At 54.2% G+C, this 22,564-nt stretch overlaps 13 protein-coding genes and 1 non-coding gene across 14 annotated transcripts; 7 read left to right on the top strand and 7 right to left on the bottom strand.

Moving 5' to 3' along the window:
- Nucleotides 1-19: 19 nt before the first annotated feature.
- SAICODRAFT_9012 (HPC2-domain-containing protein) lies at nt 20-1,810 on the bottom strand (the record flags this gene model as incomplete). Its single annotated transcript, XM_019171678.1, has 3 exons — nt 20-863; nt 921-1,651; nt 1,709-1,810. 3 exons carry the CDS (start codon nt 1,808-1,810, stop codon nt 20-22), a joined length of 1,677 nt encoding a protein of 558 aa, XP_019022472.1.
- A 322-nt stretch (nt 1,811-2,132) lies between these two features.
- On the bottom strand, nt 2,133-3,750 carry SAICODRAFT_95443 (uncharacterized protein; the record flags this gene model as incomplete). The annotated part of the gene is made up of 6 exons (XM_019171976.1): nt 3,533-3,750; nt 3,277-3,463; nt 3,095-3,215; nt 2,961-3,043; nt 2,847-2,908; nt 2,133-2,792 (listed from the first exon to the last, which is right to left on the bottom strand). The coding sequence occupies exons 1-6, from the start codon at nt 3,719-3,721 to the stop codon at nt 2,133-2,135; spliced, it is 1,302 nt and encodes a 433-aa protein (XP_019022471.1). The 5' UTR covers nt 3,722-3,750.
- Nucleotides 3,751-3,983: 233 nt separating this feature from the next.
- SAICODRAFT_9010 (uncharacterized protein) lies at nt 3,984-6,539 on the bottom strand (the record flags this gene model as incomplete). Its single annotated transcript, XM_019171676.1, has 2 exons — nt 3,984-5,219; nt 5,277-6,539. 2 exons carry the CDS (start codon nt 6,537-6,539, stop codon nt 3,984-3,986), a joined length of 2,499 nt encoding a protein of 832 aa, XP_019022470.1.
- Nucleotides 6,540-7,168: 629 nt separating this feature from the next.
- On the top strand, nt 7,169-8,770 carry SAICODRAFT_9009 (SET domain-containing protein; the record flags this gene model as incomplete). Its single annotated transcript, XM_019171675.1, has 1 exon — nt 7,169-8,770. The coding sequence occupies one exon, from the start codon at nt 7,169-7,171 to the stop codon at nt 8,768-8,770; it is 1,602 nt and encodes a 533-aa protein (XP_019022469.1).
- Nucleotides 8,771-8,828: 58 nt separating this feature from the next.
- SAICODRAFT_20722 (uncharacterized protein) lies at nt 8,829-10,400 on the bottom strand. The gene is made up of 2 exons (XM_019166312.1): nt 10,296-10,400; nt 8,829-10,233 (listed from the first exon to the last, which is right to left on the bottom strand). Exons 1-2 carry the CDS (start codon nt 10,384-10,386, stop codon nt 8,915-8,917), a joined length of 1,410 nt encoding a protein of 469 aa, XP_019022468.1. The 5' UTR covers nt 10,387-10,400; the 3' UTR covers nt 8,829-8,914.
- A 112-nt stretch (nt 10,401-10,512) lies between these two features.
- Nucleotides 10,513-11,113, top strand: SAICODRAFT_83245 (DNA-directed RNA polymerase I, II, and III subunit Rpb6). The gene is made up of 2 exons (XM_019171305.1): nt 10,513-10,567; nt 10,621-11,113. The coding sequence occupies exons 1-2, from the start codon at nt 10,542-10,544 to the stop codon at nt 11,075-11,077; spliced, it is 483 nt and encodes a 160-aa protein (XP_019022467.1). The 5' UTR covers nt 10,513-10,541; the 3' UTR covers nt 11,078-11,113.
- A 78-nt stretch (nt 11,114-11,191) lies between these two features.
- SAICODRAFT_20720 (EF-hand) lies at nt 11,192-11,967 on the bottom strand. The gene is made up of 2 exons (XM_019166311.1): nt 11,705-11,967; nt 11,192-11,643 (listed from the first exon to the last, which is right to left on the bottom strand). Exons 1-2 carry the CDS (start codon nt 11,910-11,912, stop codon nt 11,279-11,281), a joined length of 573 nt encoding a protein of 190 aa, XP_019022466.1. The 5' UTR covers nt 11,913-11,967; the 3' UTR covers nt 11,192-11,278.
- A 208-nt stretch (nt 11,968-12,175) lies between these two features.
- On the top strand, nt 12,176-12,618 carry SAICODRAFT_36407 (DNA binding methylated-DNA--cysteine S-methyltransferase; the record flags this gene model as incomplete). Its single annotated transcript, XM_019168499.1, has 2 exons — nt 12,176-12,260; nt 12,326-12,618. The coding sequence occupies 2 exons, from the start codon at nt 12,176-12,178 to the stop codon at nt 12,616-12,618; spliced, it is 378 nt and encodes a 125-aa protein (XP_019022465.1).
- A 262-nt stretch (nt 12,619-12,880) lies between these two features.
- SAICODRAFT_155025 (uncharacterized protein) lies at nt 12,881-13,708 on the top strand. The gene has a single exon (XM_019165573.1). The coding sequence runs from the start codon at nt 13,023-13,025 to the stop codon at nt 13,458-13,460; it is 438 nt and encodes a 145-aa protein (XP_019022464.1). The 5' UTR covers nt 12,881-13,022; the 3' UTR covers nt 13,461-13,708.
- Nucleotides 13,560-14,359, top strand: SAICODRAFT_26782 (uncharacterized protein; the record flags this gene model as incomplete). The annotated part of the gene is made up of 3 exons (XM_019166979.1): nt 13,560-13,790; nt 13,844-13,972; nt 14,045-14,359. 3 exons carry the CDS (start codon nt 13,560-13,562, stop codon nt 14,357-14,359), a joined length of 675 nt encoding a protein of 224 aa, XP_019022463.1.
- A 192-nt stretch (nt 14,360-14,551) lies between these two features.
- Nucleotides 14,552-16,523, bottom strand: SAICODRAFT_95426 (uncharacterized protein). Its single transcript, XM_019171975.1, has 2 exons — nt 15,940-16,523; nt 14,552-14,877 (listed from the first exon to the last, which is right to left on the bottom strand). The coding sequence occupies exons 1-2, from the start codon at nt 16,512-16,514 to the stop codon at nt 14,769-14,771; spliced, it is 684 nt and encodes a 227-aa protein (XP_019022462.1). The 5' UTR covers nt 16,515-16,523; the 3' UTR covers nt 14,552-14,768.
- Nucleotides 16,524-18,202: 1,679 nt separating this feature from the next.
- Nucleotides 18,203-20,160, top strand: SAICODRAFT_20717 (tRNAHis guanylyltransferase; the record flags this gene model as incomplete). The annotated part of the gene is made up of 4 exons (XM_019166310.1): nt 18,203-18,226; nt 18,813-18,890; nt 18,940-19,172; nt 19,225-20,160. 4 exons carry the CDS (start codon nt 18,203-18,205, stop codon nt 19,868-19,870), a joined length of 981 nt encoding a protein of 326 aa, XP_019022461.1. The 3' UTR covers nt 19,871-20,160.
- An 11-nt stretch (nt 20,161-20,171) lies between these two features.
- SAICODRAFT_t124 lies at nt 20,172-20,259 on the top strand. The gene has a single exon. It is a non-coding gene; the product is annotated as a tRNA-Tyr (tRNA).
- Nucleotides 20,260-20,903: 644 nt separating this feature from the next.
- SAICODRAFT_36405 (mitochondrial carrier) lies at nt 20,904-21,988 on the bottom strand (the record flags this gene model as incomplete). The annotated part of the gene is made up of 3 exons (XM_019168498.1): nt 20,904-21,099; nt 21,155-21,784; nt 21,840-21,988. 3 exons carry the CDS (start codon nt 21,986-21,988, stop codon nt 20,904-20,906), a joined length of 975 nt encoding a protein of 324 aa, XP_019022460.1.
- Nucleotides 21,989-22,564: the final 576 nt, after the last annotated feature.

Here is a 22,564-nt window from a genome sequence, read left to right as displayed (position 1 = left end):
TATCACCCCCAAAACATCATCACTGACTAGTATTCATCTTGGTCCCCCCATTAACCTGAACCGCATACCGTGCCTGCAACGCCGCCGCAGCAGCAATAGCTGCCTCACTCGGTCCCGCCGGTGCTCCAGCAGCTGACCCCGGCGCTTGTACCGGCGTGCCCATACCTCCCGTCGTAGCCGCGGGCGTCGCCGTACCAGCCGGTACAGGCGTCCCACCCTTCCCCGGCGTAGCCCCACCCTCAGCTGCCGCTGCCGCCGCCGCTTCCTGCTCCTTGAGCATCTGCCTCCGTTTTCTCTGATATTCATTCCGCTTTTCCCTCCTTTGTGCTTCTAATTGTTCTTTCGACAGCTCTTCCGCTGCGGCCGTCGAGGTCGACTCGGCCGCTTTCGTGATCGGGGTGGGGGTGGGCGCTGCGGTTTCAGCTGTGGTGTCCTTGATTGTTGCTGTCGGTGTTTCCGGGACAGCTGCGACGGTAGTGGTAGCTGGAAACGGCGTGGGAGGTGCAGCAATAGCGAGAGGGGGATCTGACGAGAACGAGGGAGCAGCAGGAGTAACGGCACCAGTAGGCGTAGCAGCCGCCGTAGCCGACCCACCCCTCGCTCCGCCCCTCCCTGAGCCACGAGGTCTCCCACCACGTCCACGTCCTCTGACGGGTGTTGCAGGAGCAGGCGATGCAGTCACAGTACCCGCAGCGGTGCCAGCACCGGTGGTCCCAGTAGTAGTGAGAGCAGCAGCAGGAGTCGGAGCAGGCGATGCAGCAGCCGTGCTCGCCGCCGCACTTGTCGTACGTCCACCCCTCGCCGTCCCAGCTCCTCTTCCGCGCCCACGTCCGCCTCTACCGCGTTTGGCCGTTCCGTCGGGTCTGTGAGTCAATAGTTAGCATTCGATGCACACATCCAAGGCCTGTCGTCCAACTCACCTCTCAATCCTGATTTTCTCGCCCTGTTGCACAAGCGGCCCACTATACACGAAAAACCCATCCTTATGCGCCGCAGCCATTTCCTCCAACAAAATCTCCGAGTCGTCAATGAAATCGTCTTTGAGGTCATATACGCCTCCAGTATCATACTTCCTCTTCATCTTCGCCGCCGAATCTTTTTCTGGACCACCGGGGCCGTCGGCACCGGATGCGGCGGTTTCCTCGTCGTCGGAGTCGTCGTCGGCGGCTTCGTCGTCGCTTGACATTTCGGCCAATTTTTCCGCTTGGAGACGTGCGAGGGTGGCTGCGGCGACGGGGTGCACCGCGGCCCATCCATATGTCTTTTCCGCGAGTTGGGCAAAGTTGACTTGTACCGCTTCCCCATCTTTCTGCGGGTTGAGAGAGATATCGATGGAGATGTTTGGACGGTCTGGGAGTGAGGAGAGATCGAGGTCTGAGGGAGGTTGGCCCGGGAGACGAGGTACGAAAGTCGAGGATGCGGAGCGTTTTGCTGGGATTAATGCTTTTGGAGGTTGCATTGAGCCAGTACCAATACCAGTCCCGTTTATAGATGTAGACGCCGAGACGGGCGTAGCAGGTGCCGAAACATCGGCCATCTCCTCATCCTGTGCGGGGGCAGAAGACTGCCTTAATTGCGAGGGATTGGTGGGCGATGTATGCCGTACGACAGCAACGGGAGGTGTAGGTGTAGCATTCACCGTTTGGTTTTGCTGTAATCATTCGTCGTCAGCTTGCTTCTTTATTTACCCCCAGTTCTCCTGACGTACCCCCAGTCCCGACCCTGAATTCGACTGCGCCACGTGATTCTCCGCACTCACCGCTCCCCCCAACTCCACCGAACTATCAAGCAGCATATTTATCGAGGACATGATATCCTCTCCACGTCCTCTGTTGTCGTGTGTTGGTGTGGATGTGTCTAGGGGGGGTGTATGCGTTGGTCGGAAATTTGGTGGAGGTGGGAGTTGGGGTCCTGAAATTCGGTCTGGAGTTAGGCTACTTCATCCCTTCCCTTTCTACAGCACGTAAACGACGCGTTTTTGGCCGTGCTTCATCAGCTTGCACACCGCCAGCTGTTGGCCTACCGCTACCCCTGGGCTGCCCTGGGCTTTGGTGCGCGCGCGCGTTGAGACCATGCACTTGCGCAGCCGTGGGAGACTCCAGCGTATCTTTGATCTTAGCAACCCAAAAATCTTACTCCGCCTTGCCACCTCCAACATCTCCAGTCCCAAGCGCTGTCAACTTACTCAACCCATCACTAATCGCTCCCCCCGAGAAATCCATCCCCGTCTTCTCCACAGCAGGCGTAACCGGCGCAGTCCCCGGATTCCTCTCCCACTCAGCAACCTCGGCCTGCAACCTCTCCAACTCCTTCTGAAACCTCGACCCAAACACCTCAATATAATAATTCGCTCCATTCCAGACTGACCATCCAAACACCAGAATCAAAAATCCAGCGGCGTAAGTTCGGTTTGCGTACCAGAATGGGCAAGGGACCATGGTGACAAGGGCGTATGCGTACTGGATCATCATGAATGCGAAGGGCTGGAGGGCTTGGGGAAGCTTGAGAACCATGCGACCGATCCAGGTCTTGGAGTAGCTTTTGAGCAACCAGGTGAAACTCGTGGGTCGTCCAGCCTTGATCTTCTCCTGTTTCCGGACTTGAATGAAGACGTAGTACAGGACTTGCCAGGTCATGTACGCGATCGAGGCAACGGCCATGGCGGGCAGGAAGTTGAGCGTTTGGACGGCAGGTACGGCGGGGAAGCGAGTGTCAACGTACGAGCGAGGGAGGACGTGGACGATCGTGTGCAGGACAAGGGGCGGATAGACGTGAATGAAGAGGGAACAAACCTGTTTGCAACGATTAGTATCGGGATACTGACCTCAACCACAACCGTAGCAAACCTTATCCATCGAATGGAAGACGAGTGAGTTTCTCCAAGCAACGATAGCCCAAGCCAAGGATCCTGTGAGCGACTGGTCAGCAACGGACTATGTACTCTGTGAGAAATTACCCACCATGCGTCAAGCAATACGTCGAAATCAACAAGCCAGTCGAACCTGGTGCTACCCACAAATAGGCAACAAGGAGCCAATTCACCCTGAAGACCGTCAGCTTGCGTTGCAACAAAAGCAAGACGCGAGAAATCTACCAATAGCACAGGTCTGCCATGAAATAATGCATCCCTTTGCGGTGATATGAGATGTACCGCATTGGCATGAAGTACGCAAGCTGAGCCGAATAGAAGACATGAATCCACTCTGGCGCCATTCCTGTTCGCATACGTCAGCCTCCAGTACGAGCAAGCAGCAGCTGAATGCCACGCGAACATACCAATCAACAACGCGCTGACAAAGATATTAAACACTCCCAACACAAATGCAATCTTATCCCGCGTCCGCACGACATTCTTGGAGTTCCACTTCGTCTTGGCTTTATCCACATGTCTCGAGAATCGCGCCTTGAATCGTTCAAGTTCTTTATCAATCTTGGGTGTTTTGGAGCCGATTCTTCTCTTGAACTGTACGTTTGTCAAACCCGCTGTTAGCCTTCATACGTCCGTCGCAATTAAAAGACGATGAAGACAAACCTCACTCCCTCTCCTCCTCATATCAGACAAATTCACGTAATTGTTAAAGTCCAACAAGTCAATCAGATCAAACTGCGGACTCTCATCCAAATTGAACGCGAGTGGTTCTTCGAGTCCGTCGTAAGACGCATAACTCATCGGACTTGCTTGTATTGAAGACGACGTTGACGCCGTCCGTTTGCGGTCCATTCTGAGAGTTTGTTGGGGATGTATGCTGGTCAATGGTAGTTGTTGTTCACCACCTTTTTCGCGTCTTATAAGGTTTGGGTTATTCGCGCAGGAGCGCCGTGCTCCGTTCGTGCATGGGCCATGACATCACCCCAGTCAATCTCAACCTGACAGCCGATGCGCAGCGGTTTCACGCGTACGAAAGGAACAAATTGAACACCAACAATCCATTAGAAATAGGAAAAATAGGGAACAGATATCCAAAAAGTCTCCCTCGAGCGTTTTACATAACGACACAATCATGCTTATCCTTCGCAACATTCGGAATCCCCATCTCCTCAAACGTAGCCGGTCCCTTCTTCATCCCTTGCGGTGTAGCTGTCTGAGTCGCCCGAACTGTCGGCGCCGGTACAGGCGCTGGGAGCGACTGCGTAACCGGACGCGCCCTCTCCTGACCCTGATACTTGGGCCCTTTCATTCTATGCTGATTTTGCAACTGCCTCGTGCTCATCTGCTGCGCAATCTGCTGAGGATGCGGCGGCCCAACAGCCGTAACGGGCGCATTCATCGGTAACGCACTGTGTGGTCTCTGCTTCTGCTGCACATGTCCATTCCCGCTGACTGGCCTTGGAGCCTCTGACATATGCCGGCGTTGACGTTGGGGATCGTGCGGACGTGGACTCGTGGGAAGATGTTGGGTTGGGTGACCTTGCACTTGTAATTGGGTATAGTCATGGGGACTGAGACCGTGGGGTGGAGAGAATGCTTGTTGCGGGATGGGTTCTGGTTGGAGTCTCGGGGATCCCTGCGGTGAATGTCTGTGCGGCGAATGGCTTCCCTGGCGATACCCATGCTGTCCGTAGTGTCCCTGGCCATGATGACCATGACCCGAACGAGCCTGCCTCGAATCCTTCGGCGGAGACACACGCGGCGGAGACGGAGCACTCGGCGTGACGAACATCGGCGGAGAAGGAGCAGAAGGTGTAGCAAACATCGGCGCTTGCTGCCTAACTTCAACCCCGATCCCAAGACCAGAGCCACGAGCAGCCACCGGCACCACGGGTGGAGCCATCATCTCCTCCTTGCCCGGTTGCGAAGGCGGCGCAAACAGCGGAGCTTGAGCCCCAGCCATAGGCGGTGAAGCGGGATACTGTCCAGGGATGTTCGGCAATGACATAACAGGGGCCGCATACCCACTCCCATCCTCCGGAATAGCAGCAGGCATGAACCTAGCTGACCCACTGGGCGGCGACCACGAATGCGAACTTGCATCCAACGAATTATGTCCTGGCAATTCGGGCATCAAGGCCCCTTGATCCGCGCCTACGGGAAGAGGCGGAAGAGGGGCACCTTGTCGAGTCTCCCTCCGTTCACGACTCGCGATACGTTGACGGTTGGTGGGATGCTGGCTCTTAACCCTGGTGAGCATAATTGTCTGATGATCCGCCCTATTCAAGGTCCCAGAGCGTTTAATACTGTTCATCCGTGTCTCCGCATCAACATTCCCCTTCGCTGCGCTCTATGCCACAAAAAGTCAGTATCTCGATCAGAACATACCATTCGATATGTTGCATACTTTTGCGTACCACTTTTCCGCTTCCATAGGATCAGGTTTCACGCTAATCCCAACCTCATAGAAATATCCCATAGCGAACTCGGCCATGGTGTTGCCCTCCATAGCGACTCTGTACGCAAGCTTAAACGCCAGCTCCTCATTCGGTGCCATAGCCCCCTCCGCACCCGCCAAAAACCACTTACTCAACGCCATATCAGCCTCCCTGAACCCGCCCTTCGAGGCAAGCGCATAGTAATGCATCGAGACAGCCGGGTCAAAGTCACACGATAGCTCGCCATACTCATAGGCGCGCCCAAGACGCATTTGAGCGGGTGCATACCCAAGAAACGCAGCCTGCTCGATCAAACTCTTCGCTTTCGCCTCATCCCTTGGGAACTCTTCGGGAGTGGGTCCACCAGGTAAGTCCCCCACATACAACAACCCCAAAAACCATGCCCCAAAGGGACAATCCTCATCTGCCCCAACAGCCGCTTGTTCCAACAACTCCACACCCTCCGCCAAACTCCTCCCAACCCCATGCTCGCCCTTAATCGTCCACAGTCCGAGCTTGAAGGCACAGCCTGCGTCACCCTTTGACCACCCCCGATGGTAGCAAGCGGTGGTTTTTGCATGATCGTGTTCACGCTCATACACCTCCCCCAACCTCCACTCCGCCCTCGCGAACCCGCGTTTTGCGGCACGGGTATACGCTCTCAGCGCCTCTTTCCGATCTTTCGGACGCCCGAACAGGCCGGATTCGAACCATTTTCCGGTGTGGTAGATTGCGCGGGGATGACTGTGTTTCTGCGCTAAATTCTCGACGATTTGGATTGCGCTTTCGAGGGTCTGTTGTGTTTCGGTGGTGGTGTCGTGGGTGTAGAAATACTTTAACGCCGATGCTGCCCAATCCATTTGATCTTCGGGGTCGATTGAGGCTAGGACATCTCCGCGTGTGATCTCGATGTGATCCAGTTCGATACGGGCGCTTGGTGGGAGCATCTGTGGTGGATCGTCGACGTGGGGCAGGAAGTCGCTCACGGAATTACTCCTCCCACGAACCGGCGCACGCGGCGGTGACGGGGTACGCTGCTGATACTGCTGATACTGCTGTAGCTGCTGATGCTTAAGAGACATGTTCTGTATCATCGCAGTCGGCGGCTCACGGTGCTGCTGTGTATGCGTATAATGATCATAAATCTCCGTGTGATCAGGAGTAGGACTATGACGCTTCGGCGGAGCTACATCATTGAACCCGACTCGGAACTCTGAGAAATCCATGGCCATGTGTCCTGTGTCACTAATGGGAGGAAGAACGGGCGACCTCCCTCTTTCGTGGGAGGGGATGGTGGTGGTTAACCTTTCAGTACAGGTGAGAAGTAAGGCGGTGTTTCAATCATCGCTAACTGAGATATCACATACCTTTGCGGACGAGGAGCATATAAGTCGTCCGTCATGACGGAGGAAGCGGCTGAGCCTCGATTTGTATAAGAATAGCTTAGATCGGAATGATGTTTATGATCCCTGGACGGTCGGACCGGAGAGCTCTCAAACGTGCTGACGACGGGATGTGCAGCTTCTTAAGCTTCAATAGGCTTTCAGCTGATCCGTGAGCAGAGGGTGTGTCACAGCCTTGGCGGCGTGCTACAGGGAGCGGCCCGTGGGTTCATCTGCAATGCCTCGTAACCATTGAGTCAAAAATTGGACGAACTGTTGCTCATTGCAAAGAGATATGAGTCGTAGCTATAGCAGCCGACGGGTATGATGGGAGTGTATGCCATAGCAATGCTCCACGGACTCGAAGCTTCTCTCTAAGGTGAGCCAAATCTGGGGTCTTGTCGACGACATCCCCTGCATCTCCTCTCATACACCAAACTTCTTGTACCGGACGGATAACCTTCAAGGTCGAGTAAACAATGACGACCGACTACCAGAAACAGCTGGACGCCTACCTCGGCCAATACGCCGACAATGTCGAGCTACGCCTCCACCCCCAATCAGACCCCTCAATCCCAGCGGATCGATACCTCGTCGCAACCCGCGACTACAAAATCGGAGAAGTCATCTTCACCGAATCGCCTATCCTCCATACCCAGCACCCCTACGCACAAACATTCCAGCCCTCCACAAACCTAAACCTTGCATTCGACTGGCAGCGAATCCTCCACCTCTACGCACATCTTCGCACGACCGACGATGGGCCAGAATGCGCACTGGTCAAGCTGGGATTGAATGTGCTGAGTGTTGACGGAGCCACGAATGCGATTGCGCAGGAGGAGGATGAAGATAAGTTGAAGGATCATAAGGAGAGTGCGAAAGCTTGGGTTAATAGGTGGAAGGAGCGGAGACGGAACAAGAACAAGAAGAAAAAGAAGGGCGGCGCTGCTGCACCAGCACCAGCTGCAGGAGAGGAGGAGAAGGGCGAGGAGTGGGTACCCACCGTGGAGGAAATTGAGCGTCTGATCCACGTTCTCGAAACGAACTGCCATTCCCGGTCCTCGCACCCCGATCCCGTCCGCGGCGAAACCGCATCACCCACAACCTCCACCTCCACCAAGGGAGACGACTGGGAAGACGAAGACGCCGCCGAAAAAGAGGACGAGGATGAGGAAGAGGAAGAAGAACAATGCGGCCTCTTCCTCTTGGCCTCCTTCATGAACCACTCCTGCCTCCCCACCGCCTCCGTCCTCCTCCCCCTCGCCTCCTCCTCCCCACCAACTCTCACCCTCATCTGCACAAAACCCATAAAGACAGGCGAGGAGGTGACCATCTCCTACCACGATCAAGAATTCATACAAACGGAGGATAGACGGATGCTTCTCCGCCGCCGAGGATTCGTGTGTGAGTGTGTGATGTGTTCTGGGGATGTCGCGGATTATGCCCGTGCTGCACTGTGTACCAACTCTGGGTGTACGGACGGAATCGCATCACCCACCGCCTCAGGCTGGCTCTGCGACACCTGTTCTCATCAATTATCCGACGAGCAGGTGTCCGAAATCGAGCAAGCCGAAGAAGAATGGGAAGAAGAATGGGAAGAACTCGGTTCCTCACCCCTCATCACCGCCCTCGTCTCCTCCCTCATCTCCCACATCTCCACCACCCCCCTCGCCGACCCCAACACCTGCCAACCGCCCAGCCTTCTCAAACTCCGAGAAGCCACATCCCCACTCCACCCAGCCCACACCCACATATCCTCCCTCATCCGCCACCTTACATTCACCCCAACCCTCATAACCCCCCTCCGTCTCGACCACGGCCTCGACACGCCCTTCCATCTCCTACAGTATCTTCTCTCGTCTGCGTATCGGTTGTTGCGCCTCGATCGAGGTGTTGAGGGGAGTGTGAGGGGGTTGAGTGAGGAGGTTAGACATCTTGCGTACTGGCTTGCGAAGGAAGGGAAGGATTTGGGGGGGAGGGAGGGGGTGAAGGAAGGGGAGAGGGAGAGGTTTGCGTTGGTGGAGGGGTGGGCGGAGGGGGTTTGGGGGGAGCATGGTAGGGGGTTGAATGGGCAGCTTTGAAGGGGCAAGTGATAAGGGATGGGAATGTGTAGAGATAGAGATGGGGGATATATTCTATGATATGGTGAATGATGTCAATGGCCAGCATTAGATGCACCCAAAAACGAAAAGAATATGGTCTCCAGAAACCCAAGAATGATCACTTTAAATCTCCTCTTCGCCTTCCTCCATGTCTTCCAAAAACTCTTCCTCATCCTCATCCTCATCATCGTCAGGCAACTCAGGCTCCGCCTCATCCTCATCCTCGTCCTCATCCTCATCCTCATCCAGCTCCAGCTCGTCATCATCACCCTCCATCACAACCCCCGGATGCACACTCCCAACATGCCTCCTCAAATCATACACCCTCAAAAACCTAAACTCACATCCCTCAACAACACACCCAATCTTCCTCGTCTCCACATACCCCGCTCCAGTCAACTGTCCCACAAGGCCCTGCTTATCCTTCGATTTCTGCTTGCCCTTGGGTGACGGTGTCGGGTCTGGATCGTGTTCGTGTTCGTGGACGCGTTTGATGTGACGTTGGAGGAGACGTTTATGACCGTATGCTTCGGTGCAGCCGGGATGGGAACAGACGAATGGCCGTTCGTCTTCGTGGACGGTCCGGACGTGTTTATCGAGTGCGAAAGCCCGTGTGAAGCGCTTGTTACATCCTTCGACGGTACAGGCAAACCTCCTCCTCTCCTCCACACTCGTCTCATGCGTAACAAGATGCGCATTCAACTGTTTCCGACTCGCGAATGACCTCCCACAACCTTCGTAGTGACACGTTGGAACATGTTCTTCCTTGACATGTTTCTGCAGCGCGGACCAACTCTTAAATCCCTCGGAAGAGGCGGGGCAAGAGGGGTGAGCGCAGAAGTATTGGGGGAGGGGGGAGTGTGCGCGGGCGATGTGTGCGTTGAGTTTTGAGCGGGTCGGGAAAGACGCAGGACATCCCGGTGCGTGCGGACATAGGAAGGGATGTTTATGCGTATGCACCTCCGCAACATGTTTCCTCAATTGAAAGTTCTTGGCGAAGCTCACCTCGCATGGTGGGTACTCTGTGCATTTATAAGGCTTCGGTGCTTCGTGTGTCATGAGGTGTCGCTTCAAGTGTTGGTTTAGCGCAAAAGACGAGTCGCACCCTTCGTGCGGACATTTGAAGGGTTTGTCTTTTGTGTGGGAGCGGCGGTGGACTTGGAGGTGTGCGTCACGTAAGAAGGTTTTGTCGCAGCCGGGCCAGTCACAGCTGAAGGGACGGTCGCCGGTGTGGGAGCGGAGGTGTTCTTGGAGACGACAGGGGCGGTTGTAAGATTTGTCGCAGCTTTCGAAGGTGCAGTGGTATTTGTTTGGTCGGACGCCTTTCTGGCGTTTTGGTTCGGGTTCGGTGGGAGGTTCTGAGGGTTCCAGAACTTCTGGTTGGAGGTATTCTTCTAAGGGCTCGGATTGGAGCATGTCGAGGTTAGGGATGTATTCCTGGTCTGTCAAGGACGAAGTCAACAACCAGACACGCAGCCAATTGCAACTGCACAACGAAACGCACCTCCATGGCCAACGGCAACGGGAACCCACTTCCTCTTCAACGGATTGGTCATCAGCCAGTCCTGCATACTGTGCTGGCTCAGAGCCCCCATTGCAGCGAGTCGACACCCTTCACCGTTCTTCCTACCTTCACAACACATTTATAAGGGAGGATGCAGGTGGCCACTGGAATCCAAGGGGCGCGCGTTGGCCTGCATCGTAAGTTTTGGCACTCCTAACCTCCAAAGAAACAGCATACATCCCCACAATGTCAGACTACGGAGACGATGACCAGTGCGCTTCTTCCCTTCTCTTCCTGTCATGACGGCGGGCTAATGATGGGATAGCTTCGGCGGCTACGAAGAGACCTTCGACGCAGACAACTACGACTACGTAGACCAAGACAACCTCCTCCAAGACGCACCCCGCGAAGGCGAAACAGACGCACACGCCCCCAACGGCCAAGACCCCGTCAACCCCCACACCGAAGTTATAGCCTCCGCCGGCGGCGACGTCGCCGCAACCGCGACAGTCTCCGGCCGCAAAGCGGGTAAAGCCGTACCCAAAGAGAAGCGAACAACGACCCCATACATGACCAAATACGAGAAAGCACGGTTGTTGGGAACGAGGGCCTTGCAGATTAGTATGAACGCGCCTGTGCTTGTGGATTTGGAGGGGGAGACGGATCCGTTGCAGATTGCGATGAAGGAGTTGAGTCAGAAGAAGATTCCGTTGTTGGTGAGGAGATATTTGCCGGATGGGTCGTATGAGGATTGGGCGTGTTCTGAGTTGATTGTGGAGTAGGTGTGTGACGTGAAAAGGACGTGGAGAATGATGGTGAAATGGGCTATTTGAACGCGTGATCGATTTTGTCTTCATCATGGACGTACGAAAACGCGTCTTCGTTAATCAGGGTATCAATAGAAAAGAAAAAACATGTGTATCACCTCCACTCACAAAGTAGCGCCTCTGCAAACGTGCAAACCTCGCAATACTTGCGTCGGTTTACTGACTCCCCTCACTCCCCGGCCTCCCCTCATTCCCCTTCAACGCATCAACCCACCTCCCATAATGGAAAACCCCCTCCCTACCCCCTCCAACCCCCCTCTTCTCCACAAAACCCTTCATCCCCCTCTCCACCTCATCCCTCCCCATCCCTTCCTCCACCAACGCTTCCATGAGGAGGGTGACAGGAGCCGTAAGCGCGGGCGTGTTGGATTCGTCGAACGTGCTGAATGCTGCGAGGAGGTCGTCGCGGGAGGATATCTCGAGGAGGTGGGAGGACATGAAGGTTAGGTATGCGGCGAAGTTTAGGGGGGAGGGCATTTCGTCTAGCATATCCTTCAACTGGGGCTCATTCGGGTTTTGACCTGTTCCCCACTCATGTCAGCACACACCCTCACACACCCACAGTGGGAAAAGGGGACATACCAAGTGAGACGAGCATAGCCCTCAAATCCTCCATCTCGACAACCCCATCTCCATCCTTATCCAACAAATTAAACGACTCTTTCAGTTCTTGTGCTTGTGTCGGCGAGAGACGGTGGAAAGCACCGGATGTTGCGCGGCGGAGGTGGTTCCGGTTTCCTGGACGCATTGCGGTTTGTGGGAGACGGCGGGGTGTCAACTCTGAGGGCATCGGTGGTTATACTTATATGGTGGGGTGGGATGAGTAGAGTAGGGAGGTGGTGGAGGTGGAGGGGGAGGGGGAGCCTGAGGGTGATATCGCGGGTAAACAGATGGCGGTGCACGTATGTTGTGGCTGGTGCATGGGGACCGAAGCCGCTGATATCTGAAGGTCTGAAGGTCTGAAGCTCTGAAGGTCTGAAGCTCTGAAGGTCTGAAGGTCAAGGGGAGCAATTCGAGAAAGTCTTGATAGAGCGTTCGGTTATTGACCCTAGAATGGCCACGCCTGAAGCTGAGGCGTTTTATGACGCAGTTTATACCTGTGTCCGATTGATCCCATACGGTCGAGTCACTACATACGGTACGGTTCGCATCCAAGCCCATTCTCGAGTCTTCCCTGCTGAACTAGAGCTTTTGGATACCTAGGCCACATAGCAAAACTCATCGACGCCCCCCGCAACTCCCGTCAAGTGGGCCAAGCCCTCAAATACCTCCCCGCAGACCAAGCCGACGTCCCCTGGCACCGCGTCATCTCCTCCTCCGGGAAGATCTCGCCACGGGAGCGGATGGAGGGCGCACGTGAGCAAGCTGCGATATTGAGGGAGGAAGGGGTGGAGGTCGTTGATGTGGGGATGGATGAGAGGTTTGAGGGGGGTGGAGGGGGGAAGGTTAGTTTGGGGGTGTATGGGTGGTTTCCGGAGGTGGTCGATTTGGATTGAGGATGTGTGACGTGTTGGAACTGGTTGGATCATCAAGTATATGACGACTATCAAGCAGTGGAGAGGCTCATTTGGAGATCTCGTCTGTTCACGGCGGTTGTATGATTGCAGAATTACCATGCAAAGCACATACTCCGCCGCATTGGGCGACAAGGTGCACCGACCTATCGTCAGCAGACATATCAGCAGGTCCGAATCACGTCTTGCACTTGATTCTCGAACCTGACGGGATCAGTCATGTGCGTCATCACGCTAGGGGAATTTCCTTTTGCGGCAAACTTGATACTTCGACTAGCGCGGAGCAGAGCTCGTCACGGGAGCAACCCGAACATTTGTCAAGGCGCCCATAGTTCTCCAATCCTAGCATCTGTCTGTAACCGGCCGTCCTGACCGGCTTTGCCGTCATGAAGCTTGCTATCGCCGCCGCTGCTCTTGCTGCTTTCCTTCCGGCTCTTGGAGCATCCCCGACCGAATTTCGCCGAGATCTCCCCACAAACAGCAAGAGTCTTTCGCTCTCCCTACACAAGCACGCCCCGCCCCGGACTCGAATGTTGCGCACGGTTCAGAGAAATATGCGGTACACGACCCTTTGGCGCTCCACAAAGATTAATCTTACACGAAAAGTGAGCAACCCGCACAGAGTCACTGGACGTCCGGGTGTACATCGGTACCCCTCCACAGAAGTGCACATGTTGGTCAGCACCCATTCTGCGCACACATGGGTTGAGGCTCCAACCCCAGAGCTCTGTGATACAGGAGCATGCTCTTACCCTGGGGTCTACAACAACTATAGCTCCTCATCCTATGGGGAAATCCAGCATAAACAACTGTGGATGAACTGAGGCAACGATGTTATCGCTGAGGACGTGTGAGCTAAGGAGACCTTCACCTTGGGTCTTGACCTGGAGTTGTATAATGTCACGTTCGGGTACCCTTACATAATGCCCGGGATCAGAGTAAGTACTCTTGGTTTGAGACTGGAACCGCACGAAGCTACCGATGGTTGGCACTATCCGACTTTTGTTGATCAGCTTTACGAACAAGGCTTGATCGGAGGTTGCTTCTTCCGCCTCAATCTTGGCCAATACCATGGCGAGGTCCTCTTTGATGGCATTGGTTACACCAAACTGAACAAGAGCACGCTCGCCGTCAAGCCACAAAAATGCGAAAGGGTAAGATGAAGACGAAACATATCGAGAACGTTGTTGCTATTACCAAAATGAAGGTGACGGGCAACAGGGAACTCTGGGACATCAATCCTGATCAGGTGAACTTCAAAATCTTGTTCAACGTGTGGAAGGTCCATTCAGAGTCTTCATATCTACTACCCATCCCGGAATGGTTCTTCACTCGGGTATCGCCCTAGAAATCCAAGAGGCCATGAACCTCGATTTCGACCGCGGTGATACACCTAACAGCCATATAGGGTACATCTACCACTGTCAACAGTACCTCGAAAAGAAAAAGGATCGTCGTGTCGAATTCTCCTTCGACAACGGCAAGACGTGGATCGGCATCCCGTTCACTGAGTTTCTTAGGCTGGCGCCAAACGACAAATATGTCTTTAAGTGTGCTGACGGAGTTCGAGGATCCAAGTGTGATGCCGGCGTTTGATTATTTGGGGCGTTCGACGTTCATTCTCGGTCATTCGTTTTTGAAGTATGCGTATGTTGCTATTGACCAGGATAAGAAGGAGATGTGGTTTGCACAGGCGGTTCATCCAACAATCGAGGGACAGTAGTGAACGGCGGGTTACTCGGTGATGTTTTTCGAGGATTTTGCAACGACATTTGATTGAAGACTCTTTTCGTCAATGTTTACTTTTCATTTCCCTCGTTCTGTACCGTCTATCAACTCTTGACAATGTAGATTTACCTCAAGCTCGGCATACAAGACAGACCCATACAAATGATGAGGACCACAAACAACAGCAGCAGCAGTCAATACGAAACCATTCAATTCACAAAGCCAATCCAAAGAGAAAGCATACACCAAAAGCGCCTGCGTCTAACCCTAAACAAAACACAAAAATCACAAAAGAACCCATCCCATACGCGTCCTAGGCCCTGCCCGTCTAGAAATTCCTTGAATCACAAATAACCAAACGCTATCGTACCGTACATCACATCACTGTTCATTCACATTCACGTTCAGAGTTTCAAGCTCGCACGGAGCACATCGAGGACCCTACCATCCTCCGTCCATCTCATCTTCTCAACAGGAATATCGAGGGAAGGCAACCCCACGGGTCCCTGTCCACTCTCGACAACACCCGAGGGACCACCAATCGTGGCGACAGAGGCAGCAGAGCCAGGCGTTCCAGGCGCGGTCGACATCGCTGGTTGTCCGTTACCATGAGGCACCGGAGCCCCGTTACCGTTTGGGGCGGCGTTAGGGTTACCGTTCGCAACGTTGTTAGACTCATAAGCAGACGCAGCAACTCCCGCAATTCCCGGCAACTCCCTCTCCTGCCTCCCATCCATCTCCCTGCCCCTCTCCTGTCCTCTTTCCTGCACATGCTGGCGACCAGGAGTTGAATGTCCGTGATGCGGGGCAGGCGGTACACCCCTCGGCGATACCTGCAATGGTGCCGGCTCGAACGCACGCTCGTCCCGAGGAGGAGTACGCGCGCGTCCATAGTCACCACCTGGTCCACCTGGGCCTTGCTGAGGGACAGAGGAAGGAGCAGGAGGAGGAGGGCCGGACATGGCCATGGGCGGAGAGGGCGGCCAGCGGCCACGGGAGGCATATGCGTTCGCAGATGCAGAAGAAGGTGGTCCTTGCTGCTGGTGTTGCTGCTGGTGTTGCTGCTGGTGTTGCTGCTGGTGTTGCTGCTGGTGTTGCTGCTGGTGTTGCTGCTGGTGTTGCTGCTGGTGTTGCTGCTGGTGTTGCTGCTGGTGTTGCTGCTGGTGTTGGTGCTGATGAGCCTGAACATGCTGGCCCGGTGGCGACGGCGTCGGCATCGAAGGACGCTGATGCTGTGCTTGAGGTGTATGCACCTGCGGCAGCGCCTGCTGATACGGTTGTTGAGGAGAGTTCATAATGGGCCGGTCACCCGCACCCGGCGGACCACGGAAAGATTGTTGAGGGGAGTTAACTCCGTTGCCGCCGTTCAGGGTCGGACGACGGACATAGGTCGGTGCCGACGGGACTTCTTGCTGCATGGGTGGAGGCGGGGGACGTGCGTAGGGGGAGTACGCATGAGGATGGTGATGAGGATGGGGTGGCATGTGGTGCATGGGGCCACCGGCCATGTGAAGAGGTGGTTGAGGGTGATGAGGATAGGGAGCCTGATGAGGGTGTCCGTTCCAGGCTGGGTACATGCCTGGTGGAGGGGAGGGTGCGTTGAGCGCGATGGTCTCGCCGAGGGAAGCGTCTGGGTACATGCCGACAGGGATGCGAACACCCTTGAGAGCGGGATCGTTCGATGGCTGTTGCAGCGTAGAAGACGAAGGATGTGAGCGGGCGTAGTAAGAGATAAGATGCAGCTTCTGTCCCATCGATGTCGTGATGGAAAATGACTGCTTCATCAACCCATCCGGCTTATACCGAAAAGTGCCGGGATTCCCGTCATCGTTCGGATCGCCTTCACCACCCGAGTCCTCACCCGATGAACCTTTTCCGTTTCCATTTGCTGACGGAAGACGCTTTCCCTCCATCTCGCGATACGTCAAAAACGAGCCAGCAACTCGACTTGCGCTCCAGGACTTGCCGTCCGTCCAGCGTCTCATACCTGCTTCTCGCTCATCCCAGACGAAGACGGAACCGGATCTGATACTCGCTCTTTCCTTCTCGGAAAGGCGGCGTTGGACGCGGGGGAGGACCCCGATACGACATGCCTCGAAGAGGATGATCGCATCCGTTGGGGTATGTACGTGGCCGTAATATGTCTCCATAGATATGATAGATGGAGGCCGTGGTGATTACAGTCGGTGTATGCTGGATGTATGCTATGCTATGGTGGTGCGTGGTTGGTTAGGAGTAGAATTTGCCTCCGGGGATTCGGGCAGTTCTTGCCAGTTGAAGGTTTGGCTAGGGCGGACGGGCAGACAGGCAGGCGCTTAAGCTAGATTTAGGTGGATGCGCCGCGGAAAACTCTAAACGAAAAATGAACCACACGTGTTGCGCAACGAAGCCCGTTCTAGATCCAGTTCTGCCGGGGGGAAGGGGATGAAGATGTCGATGAAGATGAAGATGACGCTGGCGTGTGGAGTGTGATGGACTCGTCGCCTACGCTTCACGAGGTCCTTTGAGGCTCAAGGTCCAGGAATCAGAGGACCCTGTTTACTACCCGCTCGTTCCGTGCTGGGTGCCGAGATAGCCGGGCCCGGGGCATGCTCCCTGCGATGGCGGTGACTCGTCACTCTTATTTCCACAAATTCGCGCTAGAGACTGGTTTGGTCCACCGGATCTGGGCTATCGCATCCGCCGAGAAGGTTTACCGTCATGAAACGGCCTTCGTTTCTACGTTACTCCGTCGGTCCTTTACAATCCTCCGCTGAGCCATCGGACCGTGCGACACGACCATGGGGCATCACACCACCGAACGCGTCAGCAACGGACCTGTGAGCGGCAAAAGAAGGTTTCTATGCTGAGTAAGCGAAAAGGCTAAATCTGACATGGAGCCGCGGGGCGGAGAATCAAGCTTAATCCTCGGCGCCCGCGCCCCTGCGTCCCTCCCCATGGATCATGATCCATATACCATGGCTCACACAAAACATGCAAAATGCATGGCAGCGACGCGCAGAGATGTCCAACGAATCAAATACTCCGCCTTAACGTCGAGCTTGTCGCAGCAGCTGCGGCCCCAGGAGCGTTGTTTGTAAGCAGCACGCGGGACGGCGGAATGACATGATACGGAAATAAGGTGTTTCTTAGTCAGTTCTTATTCACGGGACCCGTGGAGGAGGCAAAGCGCAGCAAGCACAGCACTTCGCAGATCTAAGCAGAAGCGGAAGCGGATACGGCTACGGCTACGAAAGAGAAGCCCCGTTCGTGCCGAGCGATCGAATTGCGACATCAATTTTTTGCTTGGTTTTAGGGGACAAAGCCCACTAAAGCCCGCGCAGCTCCAGCTTCCGCGTAAAGCCGAGAGATGAGTAAGCCTACAGCCAGGACAGCCAAGGCGCACCTCCACTCGATCGGATGAATGGAGTCTGACTGGTAAGGAGATGACAAACGTTGATTACACTCACACACCCATCATTATCCTGTTGTTTCATTGCCATATGGCCTCCTGATTCCGCTCGAACATCGAGGGAAGTTTGTTCGACCTCGTACCGACCGGGCCGAGGATTGCCGATCACCCTGACCTCACTCAGCTCAGACGCGCAGATCACTTCCTCAATCTCGCAAGCGCAATGCAACGTTAACTCTAAATGCCCGCGTTGCGATCGCGGTTAAAGTGCAAAAGATATAAACTCGAATTAAGATTAAGGTTTAAGGGCGGCTGATCGCGATTGTGCCGTGAGGCCTTAAGGTGAGGCTTGGAATGCTTGGCTGTACCCATGGAGTGTTATGCTTATCTTGGCCATAGCCAGAGAAGCTTGGCATCCTATGCCGAGTCTCAACACTTTCTGAAGGAATGGCAGCCTACGATAAAGACCTCGTGAGTTTACCCACATTTTCTCTTGGCTCTAAGCCTCCGGCATGGCTTTGAGGCGGGAACCCCTCAGTTCGTGGAAATCGAAGACAAAGAGGGGTATGTAGGAGAAACAAGGAACTTGAGCTTAAGGCGGGATCGTGAATTTGTGGGCTTAAGCTTAAACCGTAACTATGGGTCATGGGAACGGGTTGCCGTATTCGTGTCGTATGTAAGCAGGCACACGTAAAGTGCCGCTGGGGAACTTCGGACGCCTGAGTGACGAATTGCGGCCTTACGTAGGCCGCTATGACCTTCTTTGGGTTACAGTATCATTGATAACATCCCAAGCCGAGCCTCACTCTCCCTCAATTGCTCCCCAGCCGGAACCTTCTTTGTCCCGTTGGTCTGCCCCCCTTCCGCTCTCGCACCACAGTCTAGAAATCTCTCGGAAGGAGAAGTCCCTGCACAATTTCCGATTGACACGTCATTTTCCCATTTGTGAGACCCTTACAATTCGCAAGCTCGCAAGCAAGGTTGGCTTCGAGTTGGCTTCCATGAACCTTTATGCGGGTTAAGCTTAAACTGGCAGGTGCGACTGTGCCCTGGCTAGGCTGAGAAGGGTAGGAAGAGAGAACCGGAGTCGACGTTACAGGCCTCGATCGCCAACCAAACGGACAGGGTAGTCATGGTAAGCGGTGGCAGGAGCGGCGTATGGGGTTTGACTAACCGTGCGGCAGGCGAACTCGAAATACGAATACGTGAAGGACTTTGAGCGGCCTGATCCCTTACTCCCAAACACCTGGGTCATCATCAGAATAGACGGTCATGGCTTCCATAGATTCTCAAAGGTGCACGAATTTGAGAAGCCAAATGATGCACGTGCATTGAACCTGATGAATGCGGCTGCAAAAGCTGTGATGAGTGAGTTGAGTGATGTCGTTATGGCATATGGTGATAGTGATGAGTACAGGTATACAACCTTCTAGGTTTGCACTGTTGAACTTGACTGACTTGGTATACAGTTTCCTGTTATCGAAGTTGTGCTCGCTATACGACCGCCGCGAGTCAAAACTGATCACAACATTTGCATCACTATTCACATCATACTACCTTTACTACTGGTCAGATCACTTTCCAACACCCAAACCACTGTACCCGCCTTCATTCGATGGTCGCGCCGTGCTCTACCCCTCGGACCAGAACCTACGAGACTATTTCTCATGGCGACAAGCAGATTGCCACATCAACAATCTCTACAACACCACAAACTGGGCCCTGATCCTCAAAGGCGGCATGACGGAACGAGATGCAGAACGTGAACTTATGGGAAGCCGCGCAGCAGATAAACACGAAATCCTCTTCTCCCGTTTTGGGATCAACTACAATAATGAACCCGAGATGTACAAAAAAGGTACCGTCATGGTAAGGGAGCCTGTCAAGGATGAAGAGAATGGTGATGCGCCGTCATTACTGCAAGAGCATGGTGCGACAATGGGTGAGCCAGAGAGACCAAAGTCAAATAGACAGTTGAAGAAGGAAGCGAAGAAGCAGGCAAAGAAGGAGGAGAGGCAGGTTAAGACTGTGGTGCGTGTTTATCATTGCGATGTTATTAGGGATGAGTTTTGGGACGCAAGACCGTGGATCTTGGGTAATTTGTTGAAGGCATGAGACGATGCATGACTGAGATAGACGACGAGGACGCACCGTGGGGAAGCGTGCTCGAGGCGTTCGTCGCGCCGCGGATTAGGTCGAGTTGGGTCATGATGCAGAGGATATTCAAGTGTCGGTGGGCTTGAAGGGACCGGGATAGATTGATTGAGGTCCTGTCGTAACGTTCGAAGAAGAAGGATTATCGCTTGTTCTATGTGGCAGGACCTAGGGTAGCAGTCCATTCACGGGAGAATTGTTCGGATTCGTTCTCAAATTTGTCGGTTAAGGTAATTCTATGCAAATGCGCGAACCATAACCGCCCTCGATGGTGTAGTTGGTTCATCACGTCGCTCTGTAATGGTAACATCGTCAAGCGAAGGTCACCGGCTCGACTCCGGTTCGAGGGATTCGTTTTTTGCTTTTTACCCAATGAACGCAACCCTCATGTGTATAAAGCAGGGTGTCGATTCGGTGTGAACAAACATCTGTCCTTGTCCATGTCTTCTGTCGTTCGGGTTATCTTGTTCCCGTTTTGTGAGCTTGATCAGGTTGGGCGCCTATCAATATGTTAACACACGATCCTCTATCGGGAGGTCTCGGGGAGTGGTAACTTGGACATATTCACACGGTTGCTTCACGGAGCCAATTTATCCCTTCTTTGCGCTGGTGTAATCGTCGCACTTCATACCTTCAAAACATGTCGTACTAGGAATGACAATTACAAGGCATATCCAGATCGAACGCCAGACTCATACAAAAGCTCTAACGCGCAAGACTGTATTGAAAGGAAGACAAGCAAGGCACTTGAACGGTTTGCGAAGGGTCTCGCCTTTCAACATGCGCTGGGCAGGGGACCTAACATGGCATCATGAAGCGTGGGAACGATCCTTCCTCAACGTCGGAATGTTGCCTGATGCGTCTATAAACATTTACGTGTAAGATGGGAAAGAATCAGACGCGAGTGAATGTTTACGAAGCACAAACATTTCCGGCCAATGATATCGTATTTTTTCCTCTATAGAACCTCTCTCTTCTAGCAAAGATTCTACACTTATTTGGCAGGGGCGATCTCGACACCACCAGTGGCACCGAGAACCTTCTTGATGTCGGCGTAGATAGCGAACTGACCGGCGGTAAGGGTACCGACCATGACAATACGGGGACCGAGACCAGAGAAGGAACCCTTGAGACCGAGCTCGCGAGCGAGACGGGCAAGAGCACCAACGACACCCTCTCCAGGAAGACGGCTGCATCGAAAAGTTAGCTTCAACTCGTACAGGAGTTTTATGAAGGGAAACATACGGAGTCTTGTTGATCTTGGAAAGAAGGGTGTCGGCGGGCTGGGAGACGACAGCAGCGGCGGCACCAGCAATCAAACCGGAAGTAAGGTTGATACCGGTAGCCTTGGAGCCGGAAACCTCAGACTTGTTCAAGCCGAGAGCAGTGTAGATGGCCTCGTTGGCACGCTCGAAGACGACAAACTTAGCCATGGTGTAGGGGACCTGCTTGAACAAGAGAGGAACGAAACCACCGTAGAGAGCGCCGAAACCCTCCTCCTTGACGATACGGGAGAAACCACCAACGAGACCGTTAGCGAAGGTAGGCTGGGAGACCAAACGGATACGGGTGGCCTCGAGAGGGCAGAGGGCAACATCGGCGAAGAACTCGGCCAAAGCAGAGGAAGCCAAGTAGATGGCAGTGCGGTTGTTGACAGCGTTATCAACACCAACCTGCTCGATGAAGGTCTTCTTCCAGAACTCGTAACCTCCGAACTTGAAAGCACCCTGCAAGAAGTAACCAGCAGCGGTAGGACCGAAACCGGTCAAGAGGGCGCCAGCACCCTCGGCAGCGATGACCTGACGGAAACCACCAATCAAACCGCGGTTGTAGGTGACGGGGTCGAGCTGAATACGGGTCTTGACGACATCGACGCTGTAGGTCTGATTATTAGCGATTGATGCTTGATTGAGAGGTTTGAACGACATACGGAGTCAAGGCACCGTGGGTGATGGCACAGCACAAAGCACCGGCAAGAGCGAAACGAGAGTACAAGTCGACACCGGAAGGAGCGACAGGGTTGGCTTGCTGGGCAGCAGCCTTGGCAACAGCAATGTTCTCCGCGACGGCACCGGCCATTTTTGGTATACGAGAGTGAGTGGAGGGTGTTTTGGTTGAGCGTTACGTGCGATGGCTGGCTGGGGCGAATTTTGGGACCTCCAGATTTTGTGGCTTGATGCACTCTGCCGGACTGTCGGGTCATACCGGGGGGTGGATTACGAGGAGGAGAGTGAAAAAGAGCGTCGATTGGGGATTTATTTCATGCTTCTACGTGGCCAATCCAGTGCTTCGAGGATTCCTGGTCATTTGCCGTGTTCTGATCAGCCGGCTGCTTCGGGTGCACGGCTGAGTAATCCTCCATCCAACTGCTCCGCTCTTGCCGATACTCGTGTTAATCCTCACAATACCATATCTCTCCAACCGAATCCCTTCATGATCCTCCGTTGCACGTGCTCATGCCACCGCGGCGTATGTCCATCTCGACCGTGGGTAGCCCACTGTCCCATGATGATCATCCCGGAGCGAACCGTGATAACCACGTTCTTGCTCCATCGTCTGTCAACAACATGGCGTAACACAGACGTAAACCACGTACTTGACTTCTGAGCGTCAAGGTGCCGATAGCGCAGCAGGTTCATCCTCGCGTTGGTTCTC

Source organism: Saitoella complicata (assembly GCF_001661265.1).
Source record: "Saitoella complicata NRRL Y-17804 unplaced genomic scaffold SAICOscaffold_20, whole genome shotgun sequence".
NCBI lineage: Eukaryota > Fungi > Ascomycota > Saitoellomycetes > Saitoellales > Saitoellaceae > Saitoella > Saitoella complicata.
This window is presented reverse-complemented; position numbering and strand designations above follow the sequence as displayed.

Excerpts from the sequence above, each read along its gene's own strand:
- SAICODRAFT_20722 (XM_019166312.1), bottom strand. The coding sequence starts at position 10,386 with ATGGGGGCTCTGAGCCAGCACAGTATGCAGGACTGGCTGATGACCAAT. Across the intron at positions 10,234-10,295 it reads CGTTGCCGTTGGCCATGGAG|ACCAGGAATACATCCCTAAC; the intron begins GTGCGTTTCGTT and ends CGTCCTTGACAG.
- SAICODRAFT_155025 (XM_019165573.1), top strand. The coding sequence starts at position 13,023 with ATGAAGCTTGCTATCGCCGCCGCTGCTCTTGCTGCTTTCCTTCCGGCT.
- SAICODRAFT_83245 (XM_019171305.1), top strand. The coding sequence starts at position 10,542 with ATGTCAGACTACGGAGACGATGACCA. Across the intron at positions 10,568-10,620 it reads GACTACGGAGACGATGACCA|CTTCGGCGGCTACGAAGAGA; the intron begins GTGCGCTTCTTC and ends ATGATGGGATAG.
- SAICODRAFT_20720 (XM_019166311.1), bottom strand. The coding sequence starts at position 11,912 with ATGCCCTCAGAGTTGACACCCCGCCGTCTCCCACAAACCGCAATGCGT. Across the intron at positions 11,644-11,704 it reads GGCTATGCTCGTCTCACTTG|GTCAAAACCCGAATGAGCCC; the intron begins GTATGTCCCCTT and ends AGTGGGGAACAG.
- SAICODRAFT_95426 (XM_019171975.1), bottom strand. The coding sequence starts at position 16,514 with ATGGAGACATATTACGGCCACGTACATACCCCAACGGATGCGATCATC. Across the intron at positions 14,878-15,939 it reads CCCTCCCCTCCACCAGGCAT|TGGACAGGGACCCGTGGGGT; the intron begins GTACCCAGCCTG and ends TGTTGTCGAGAG.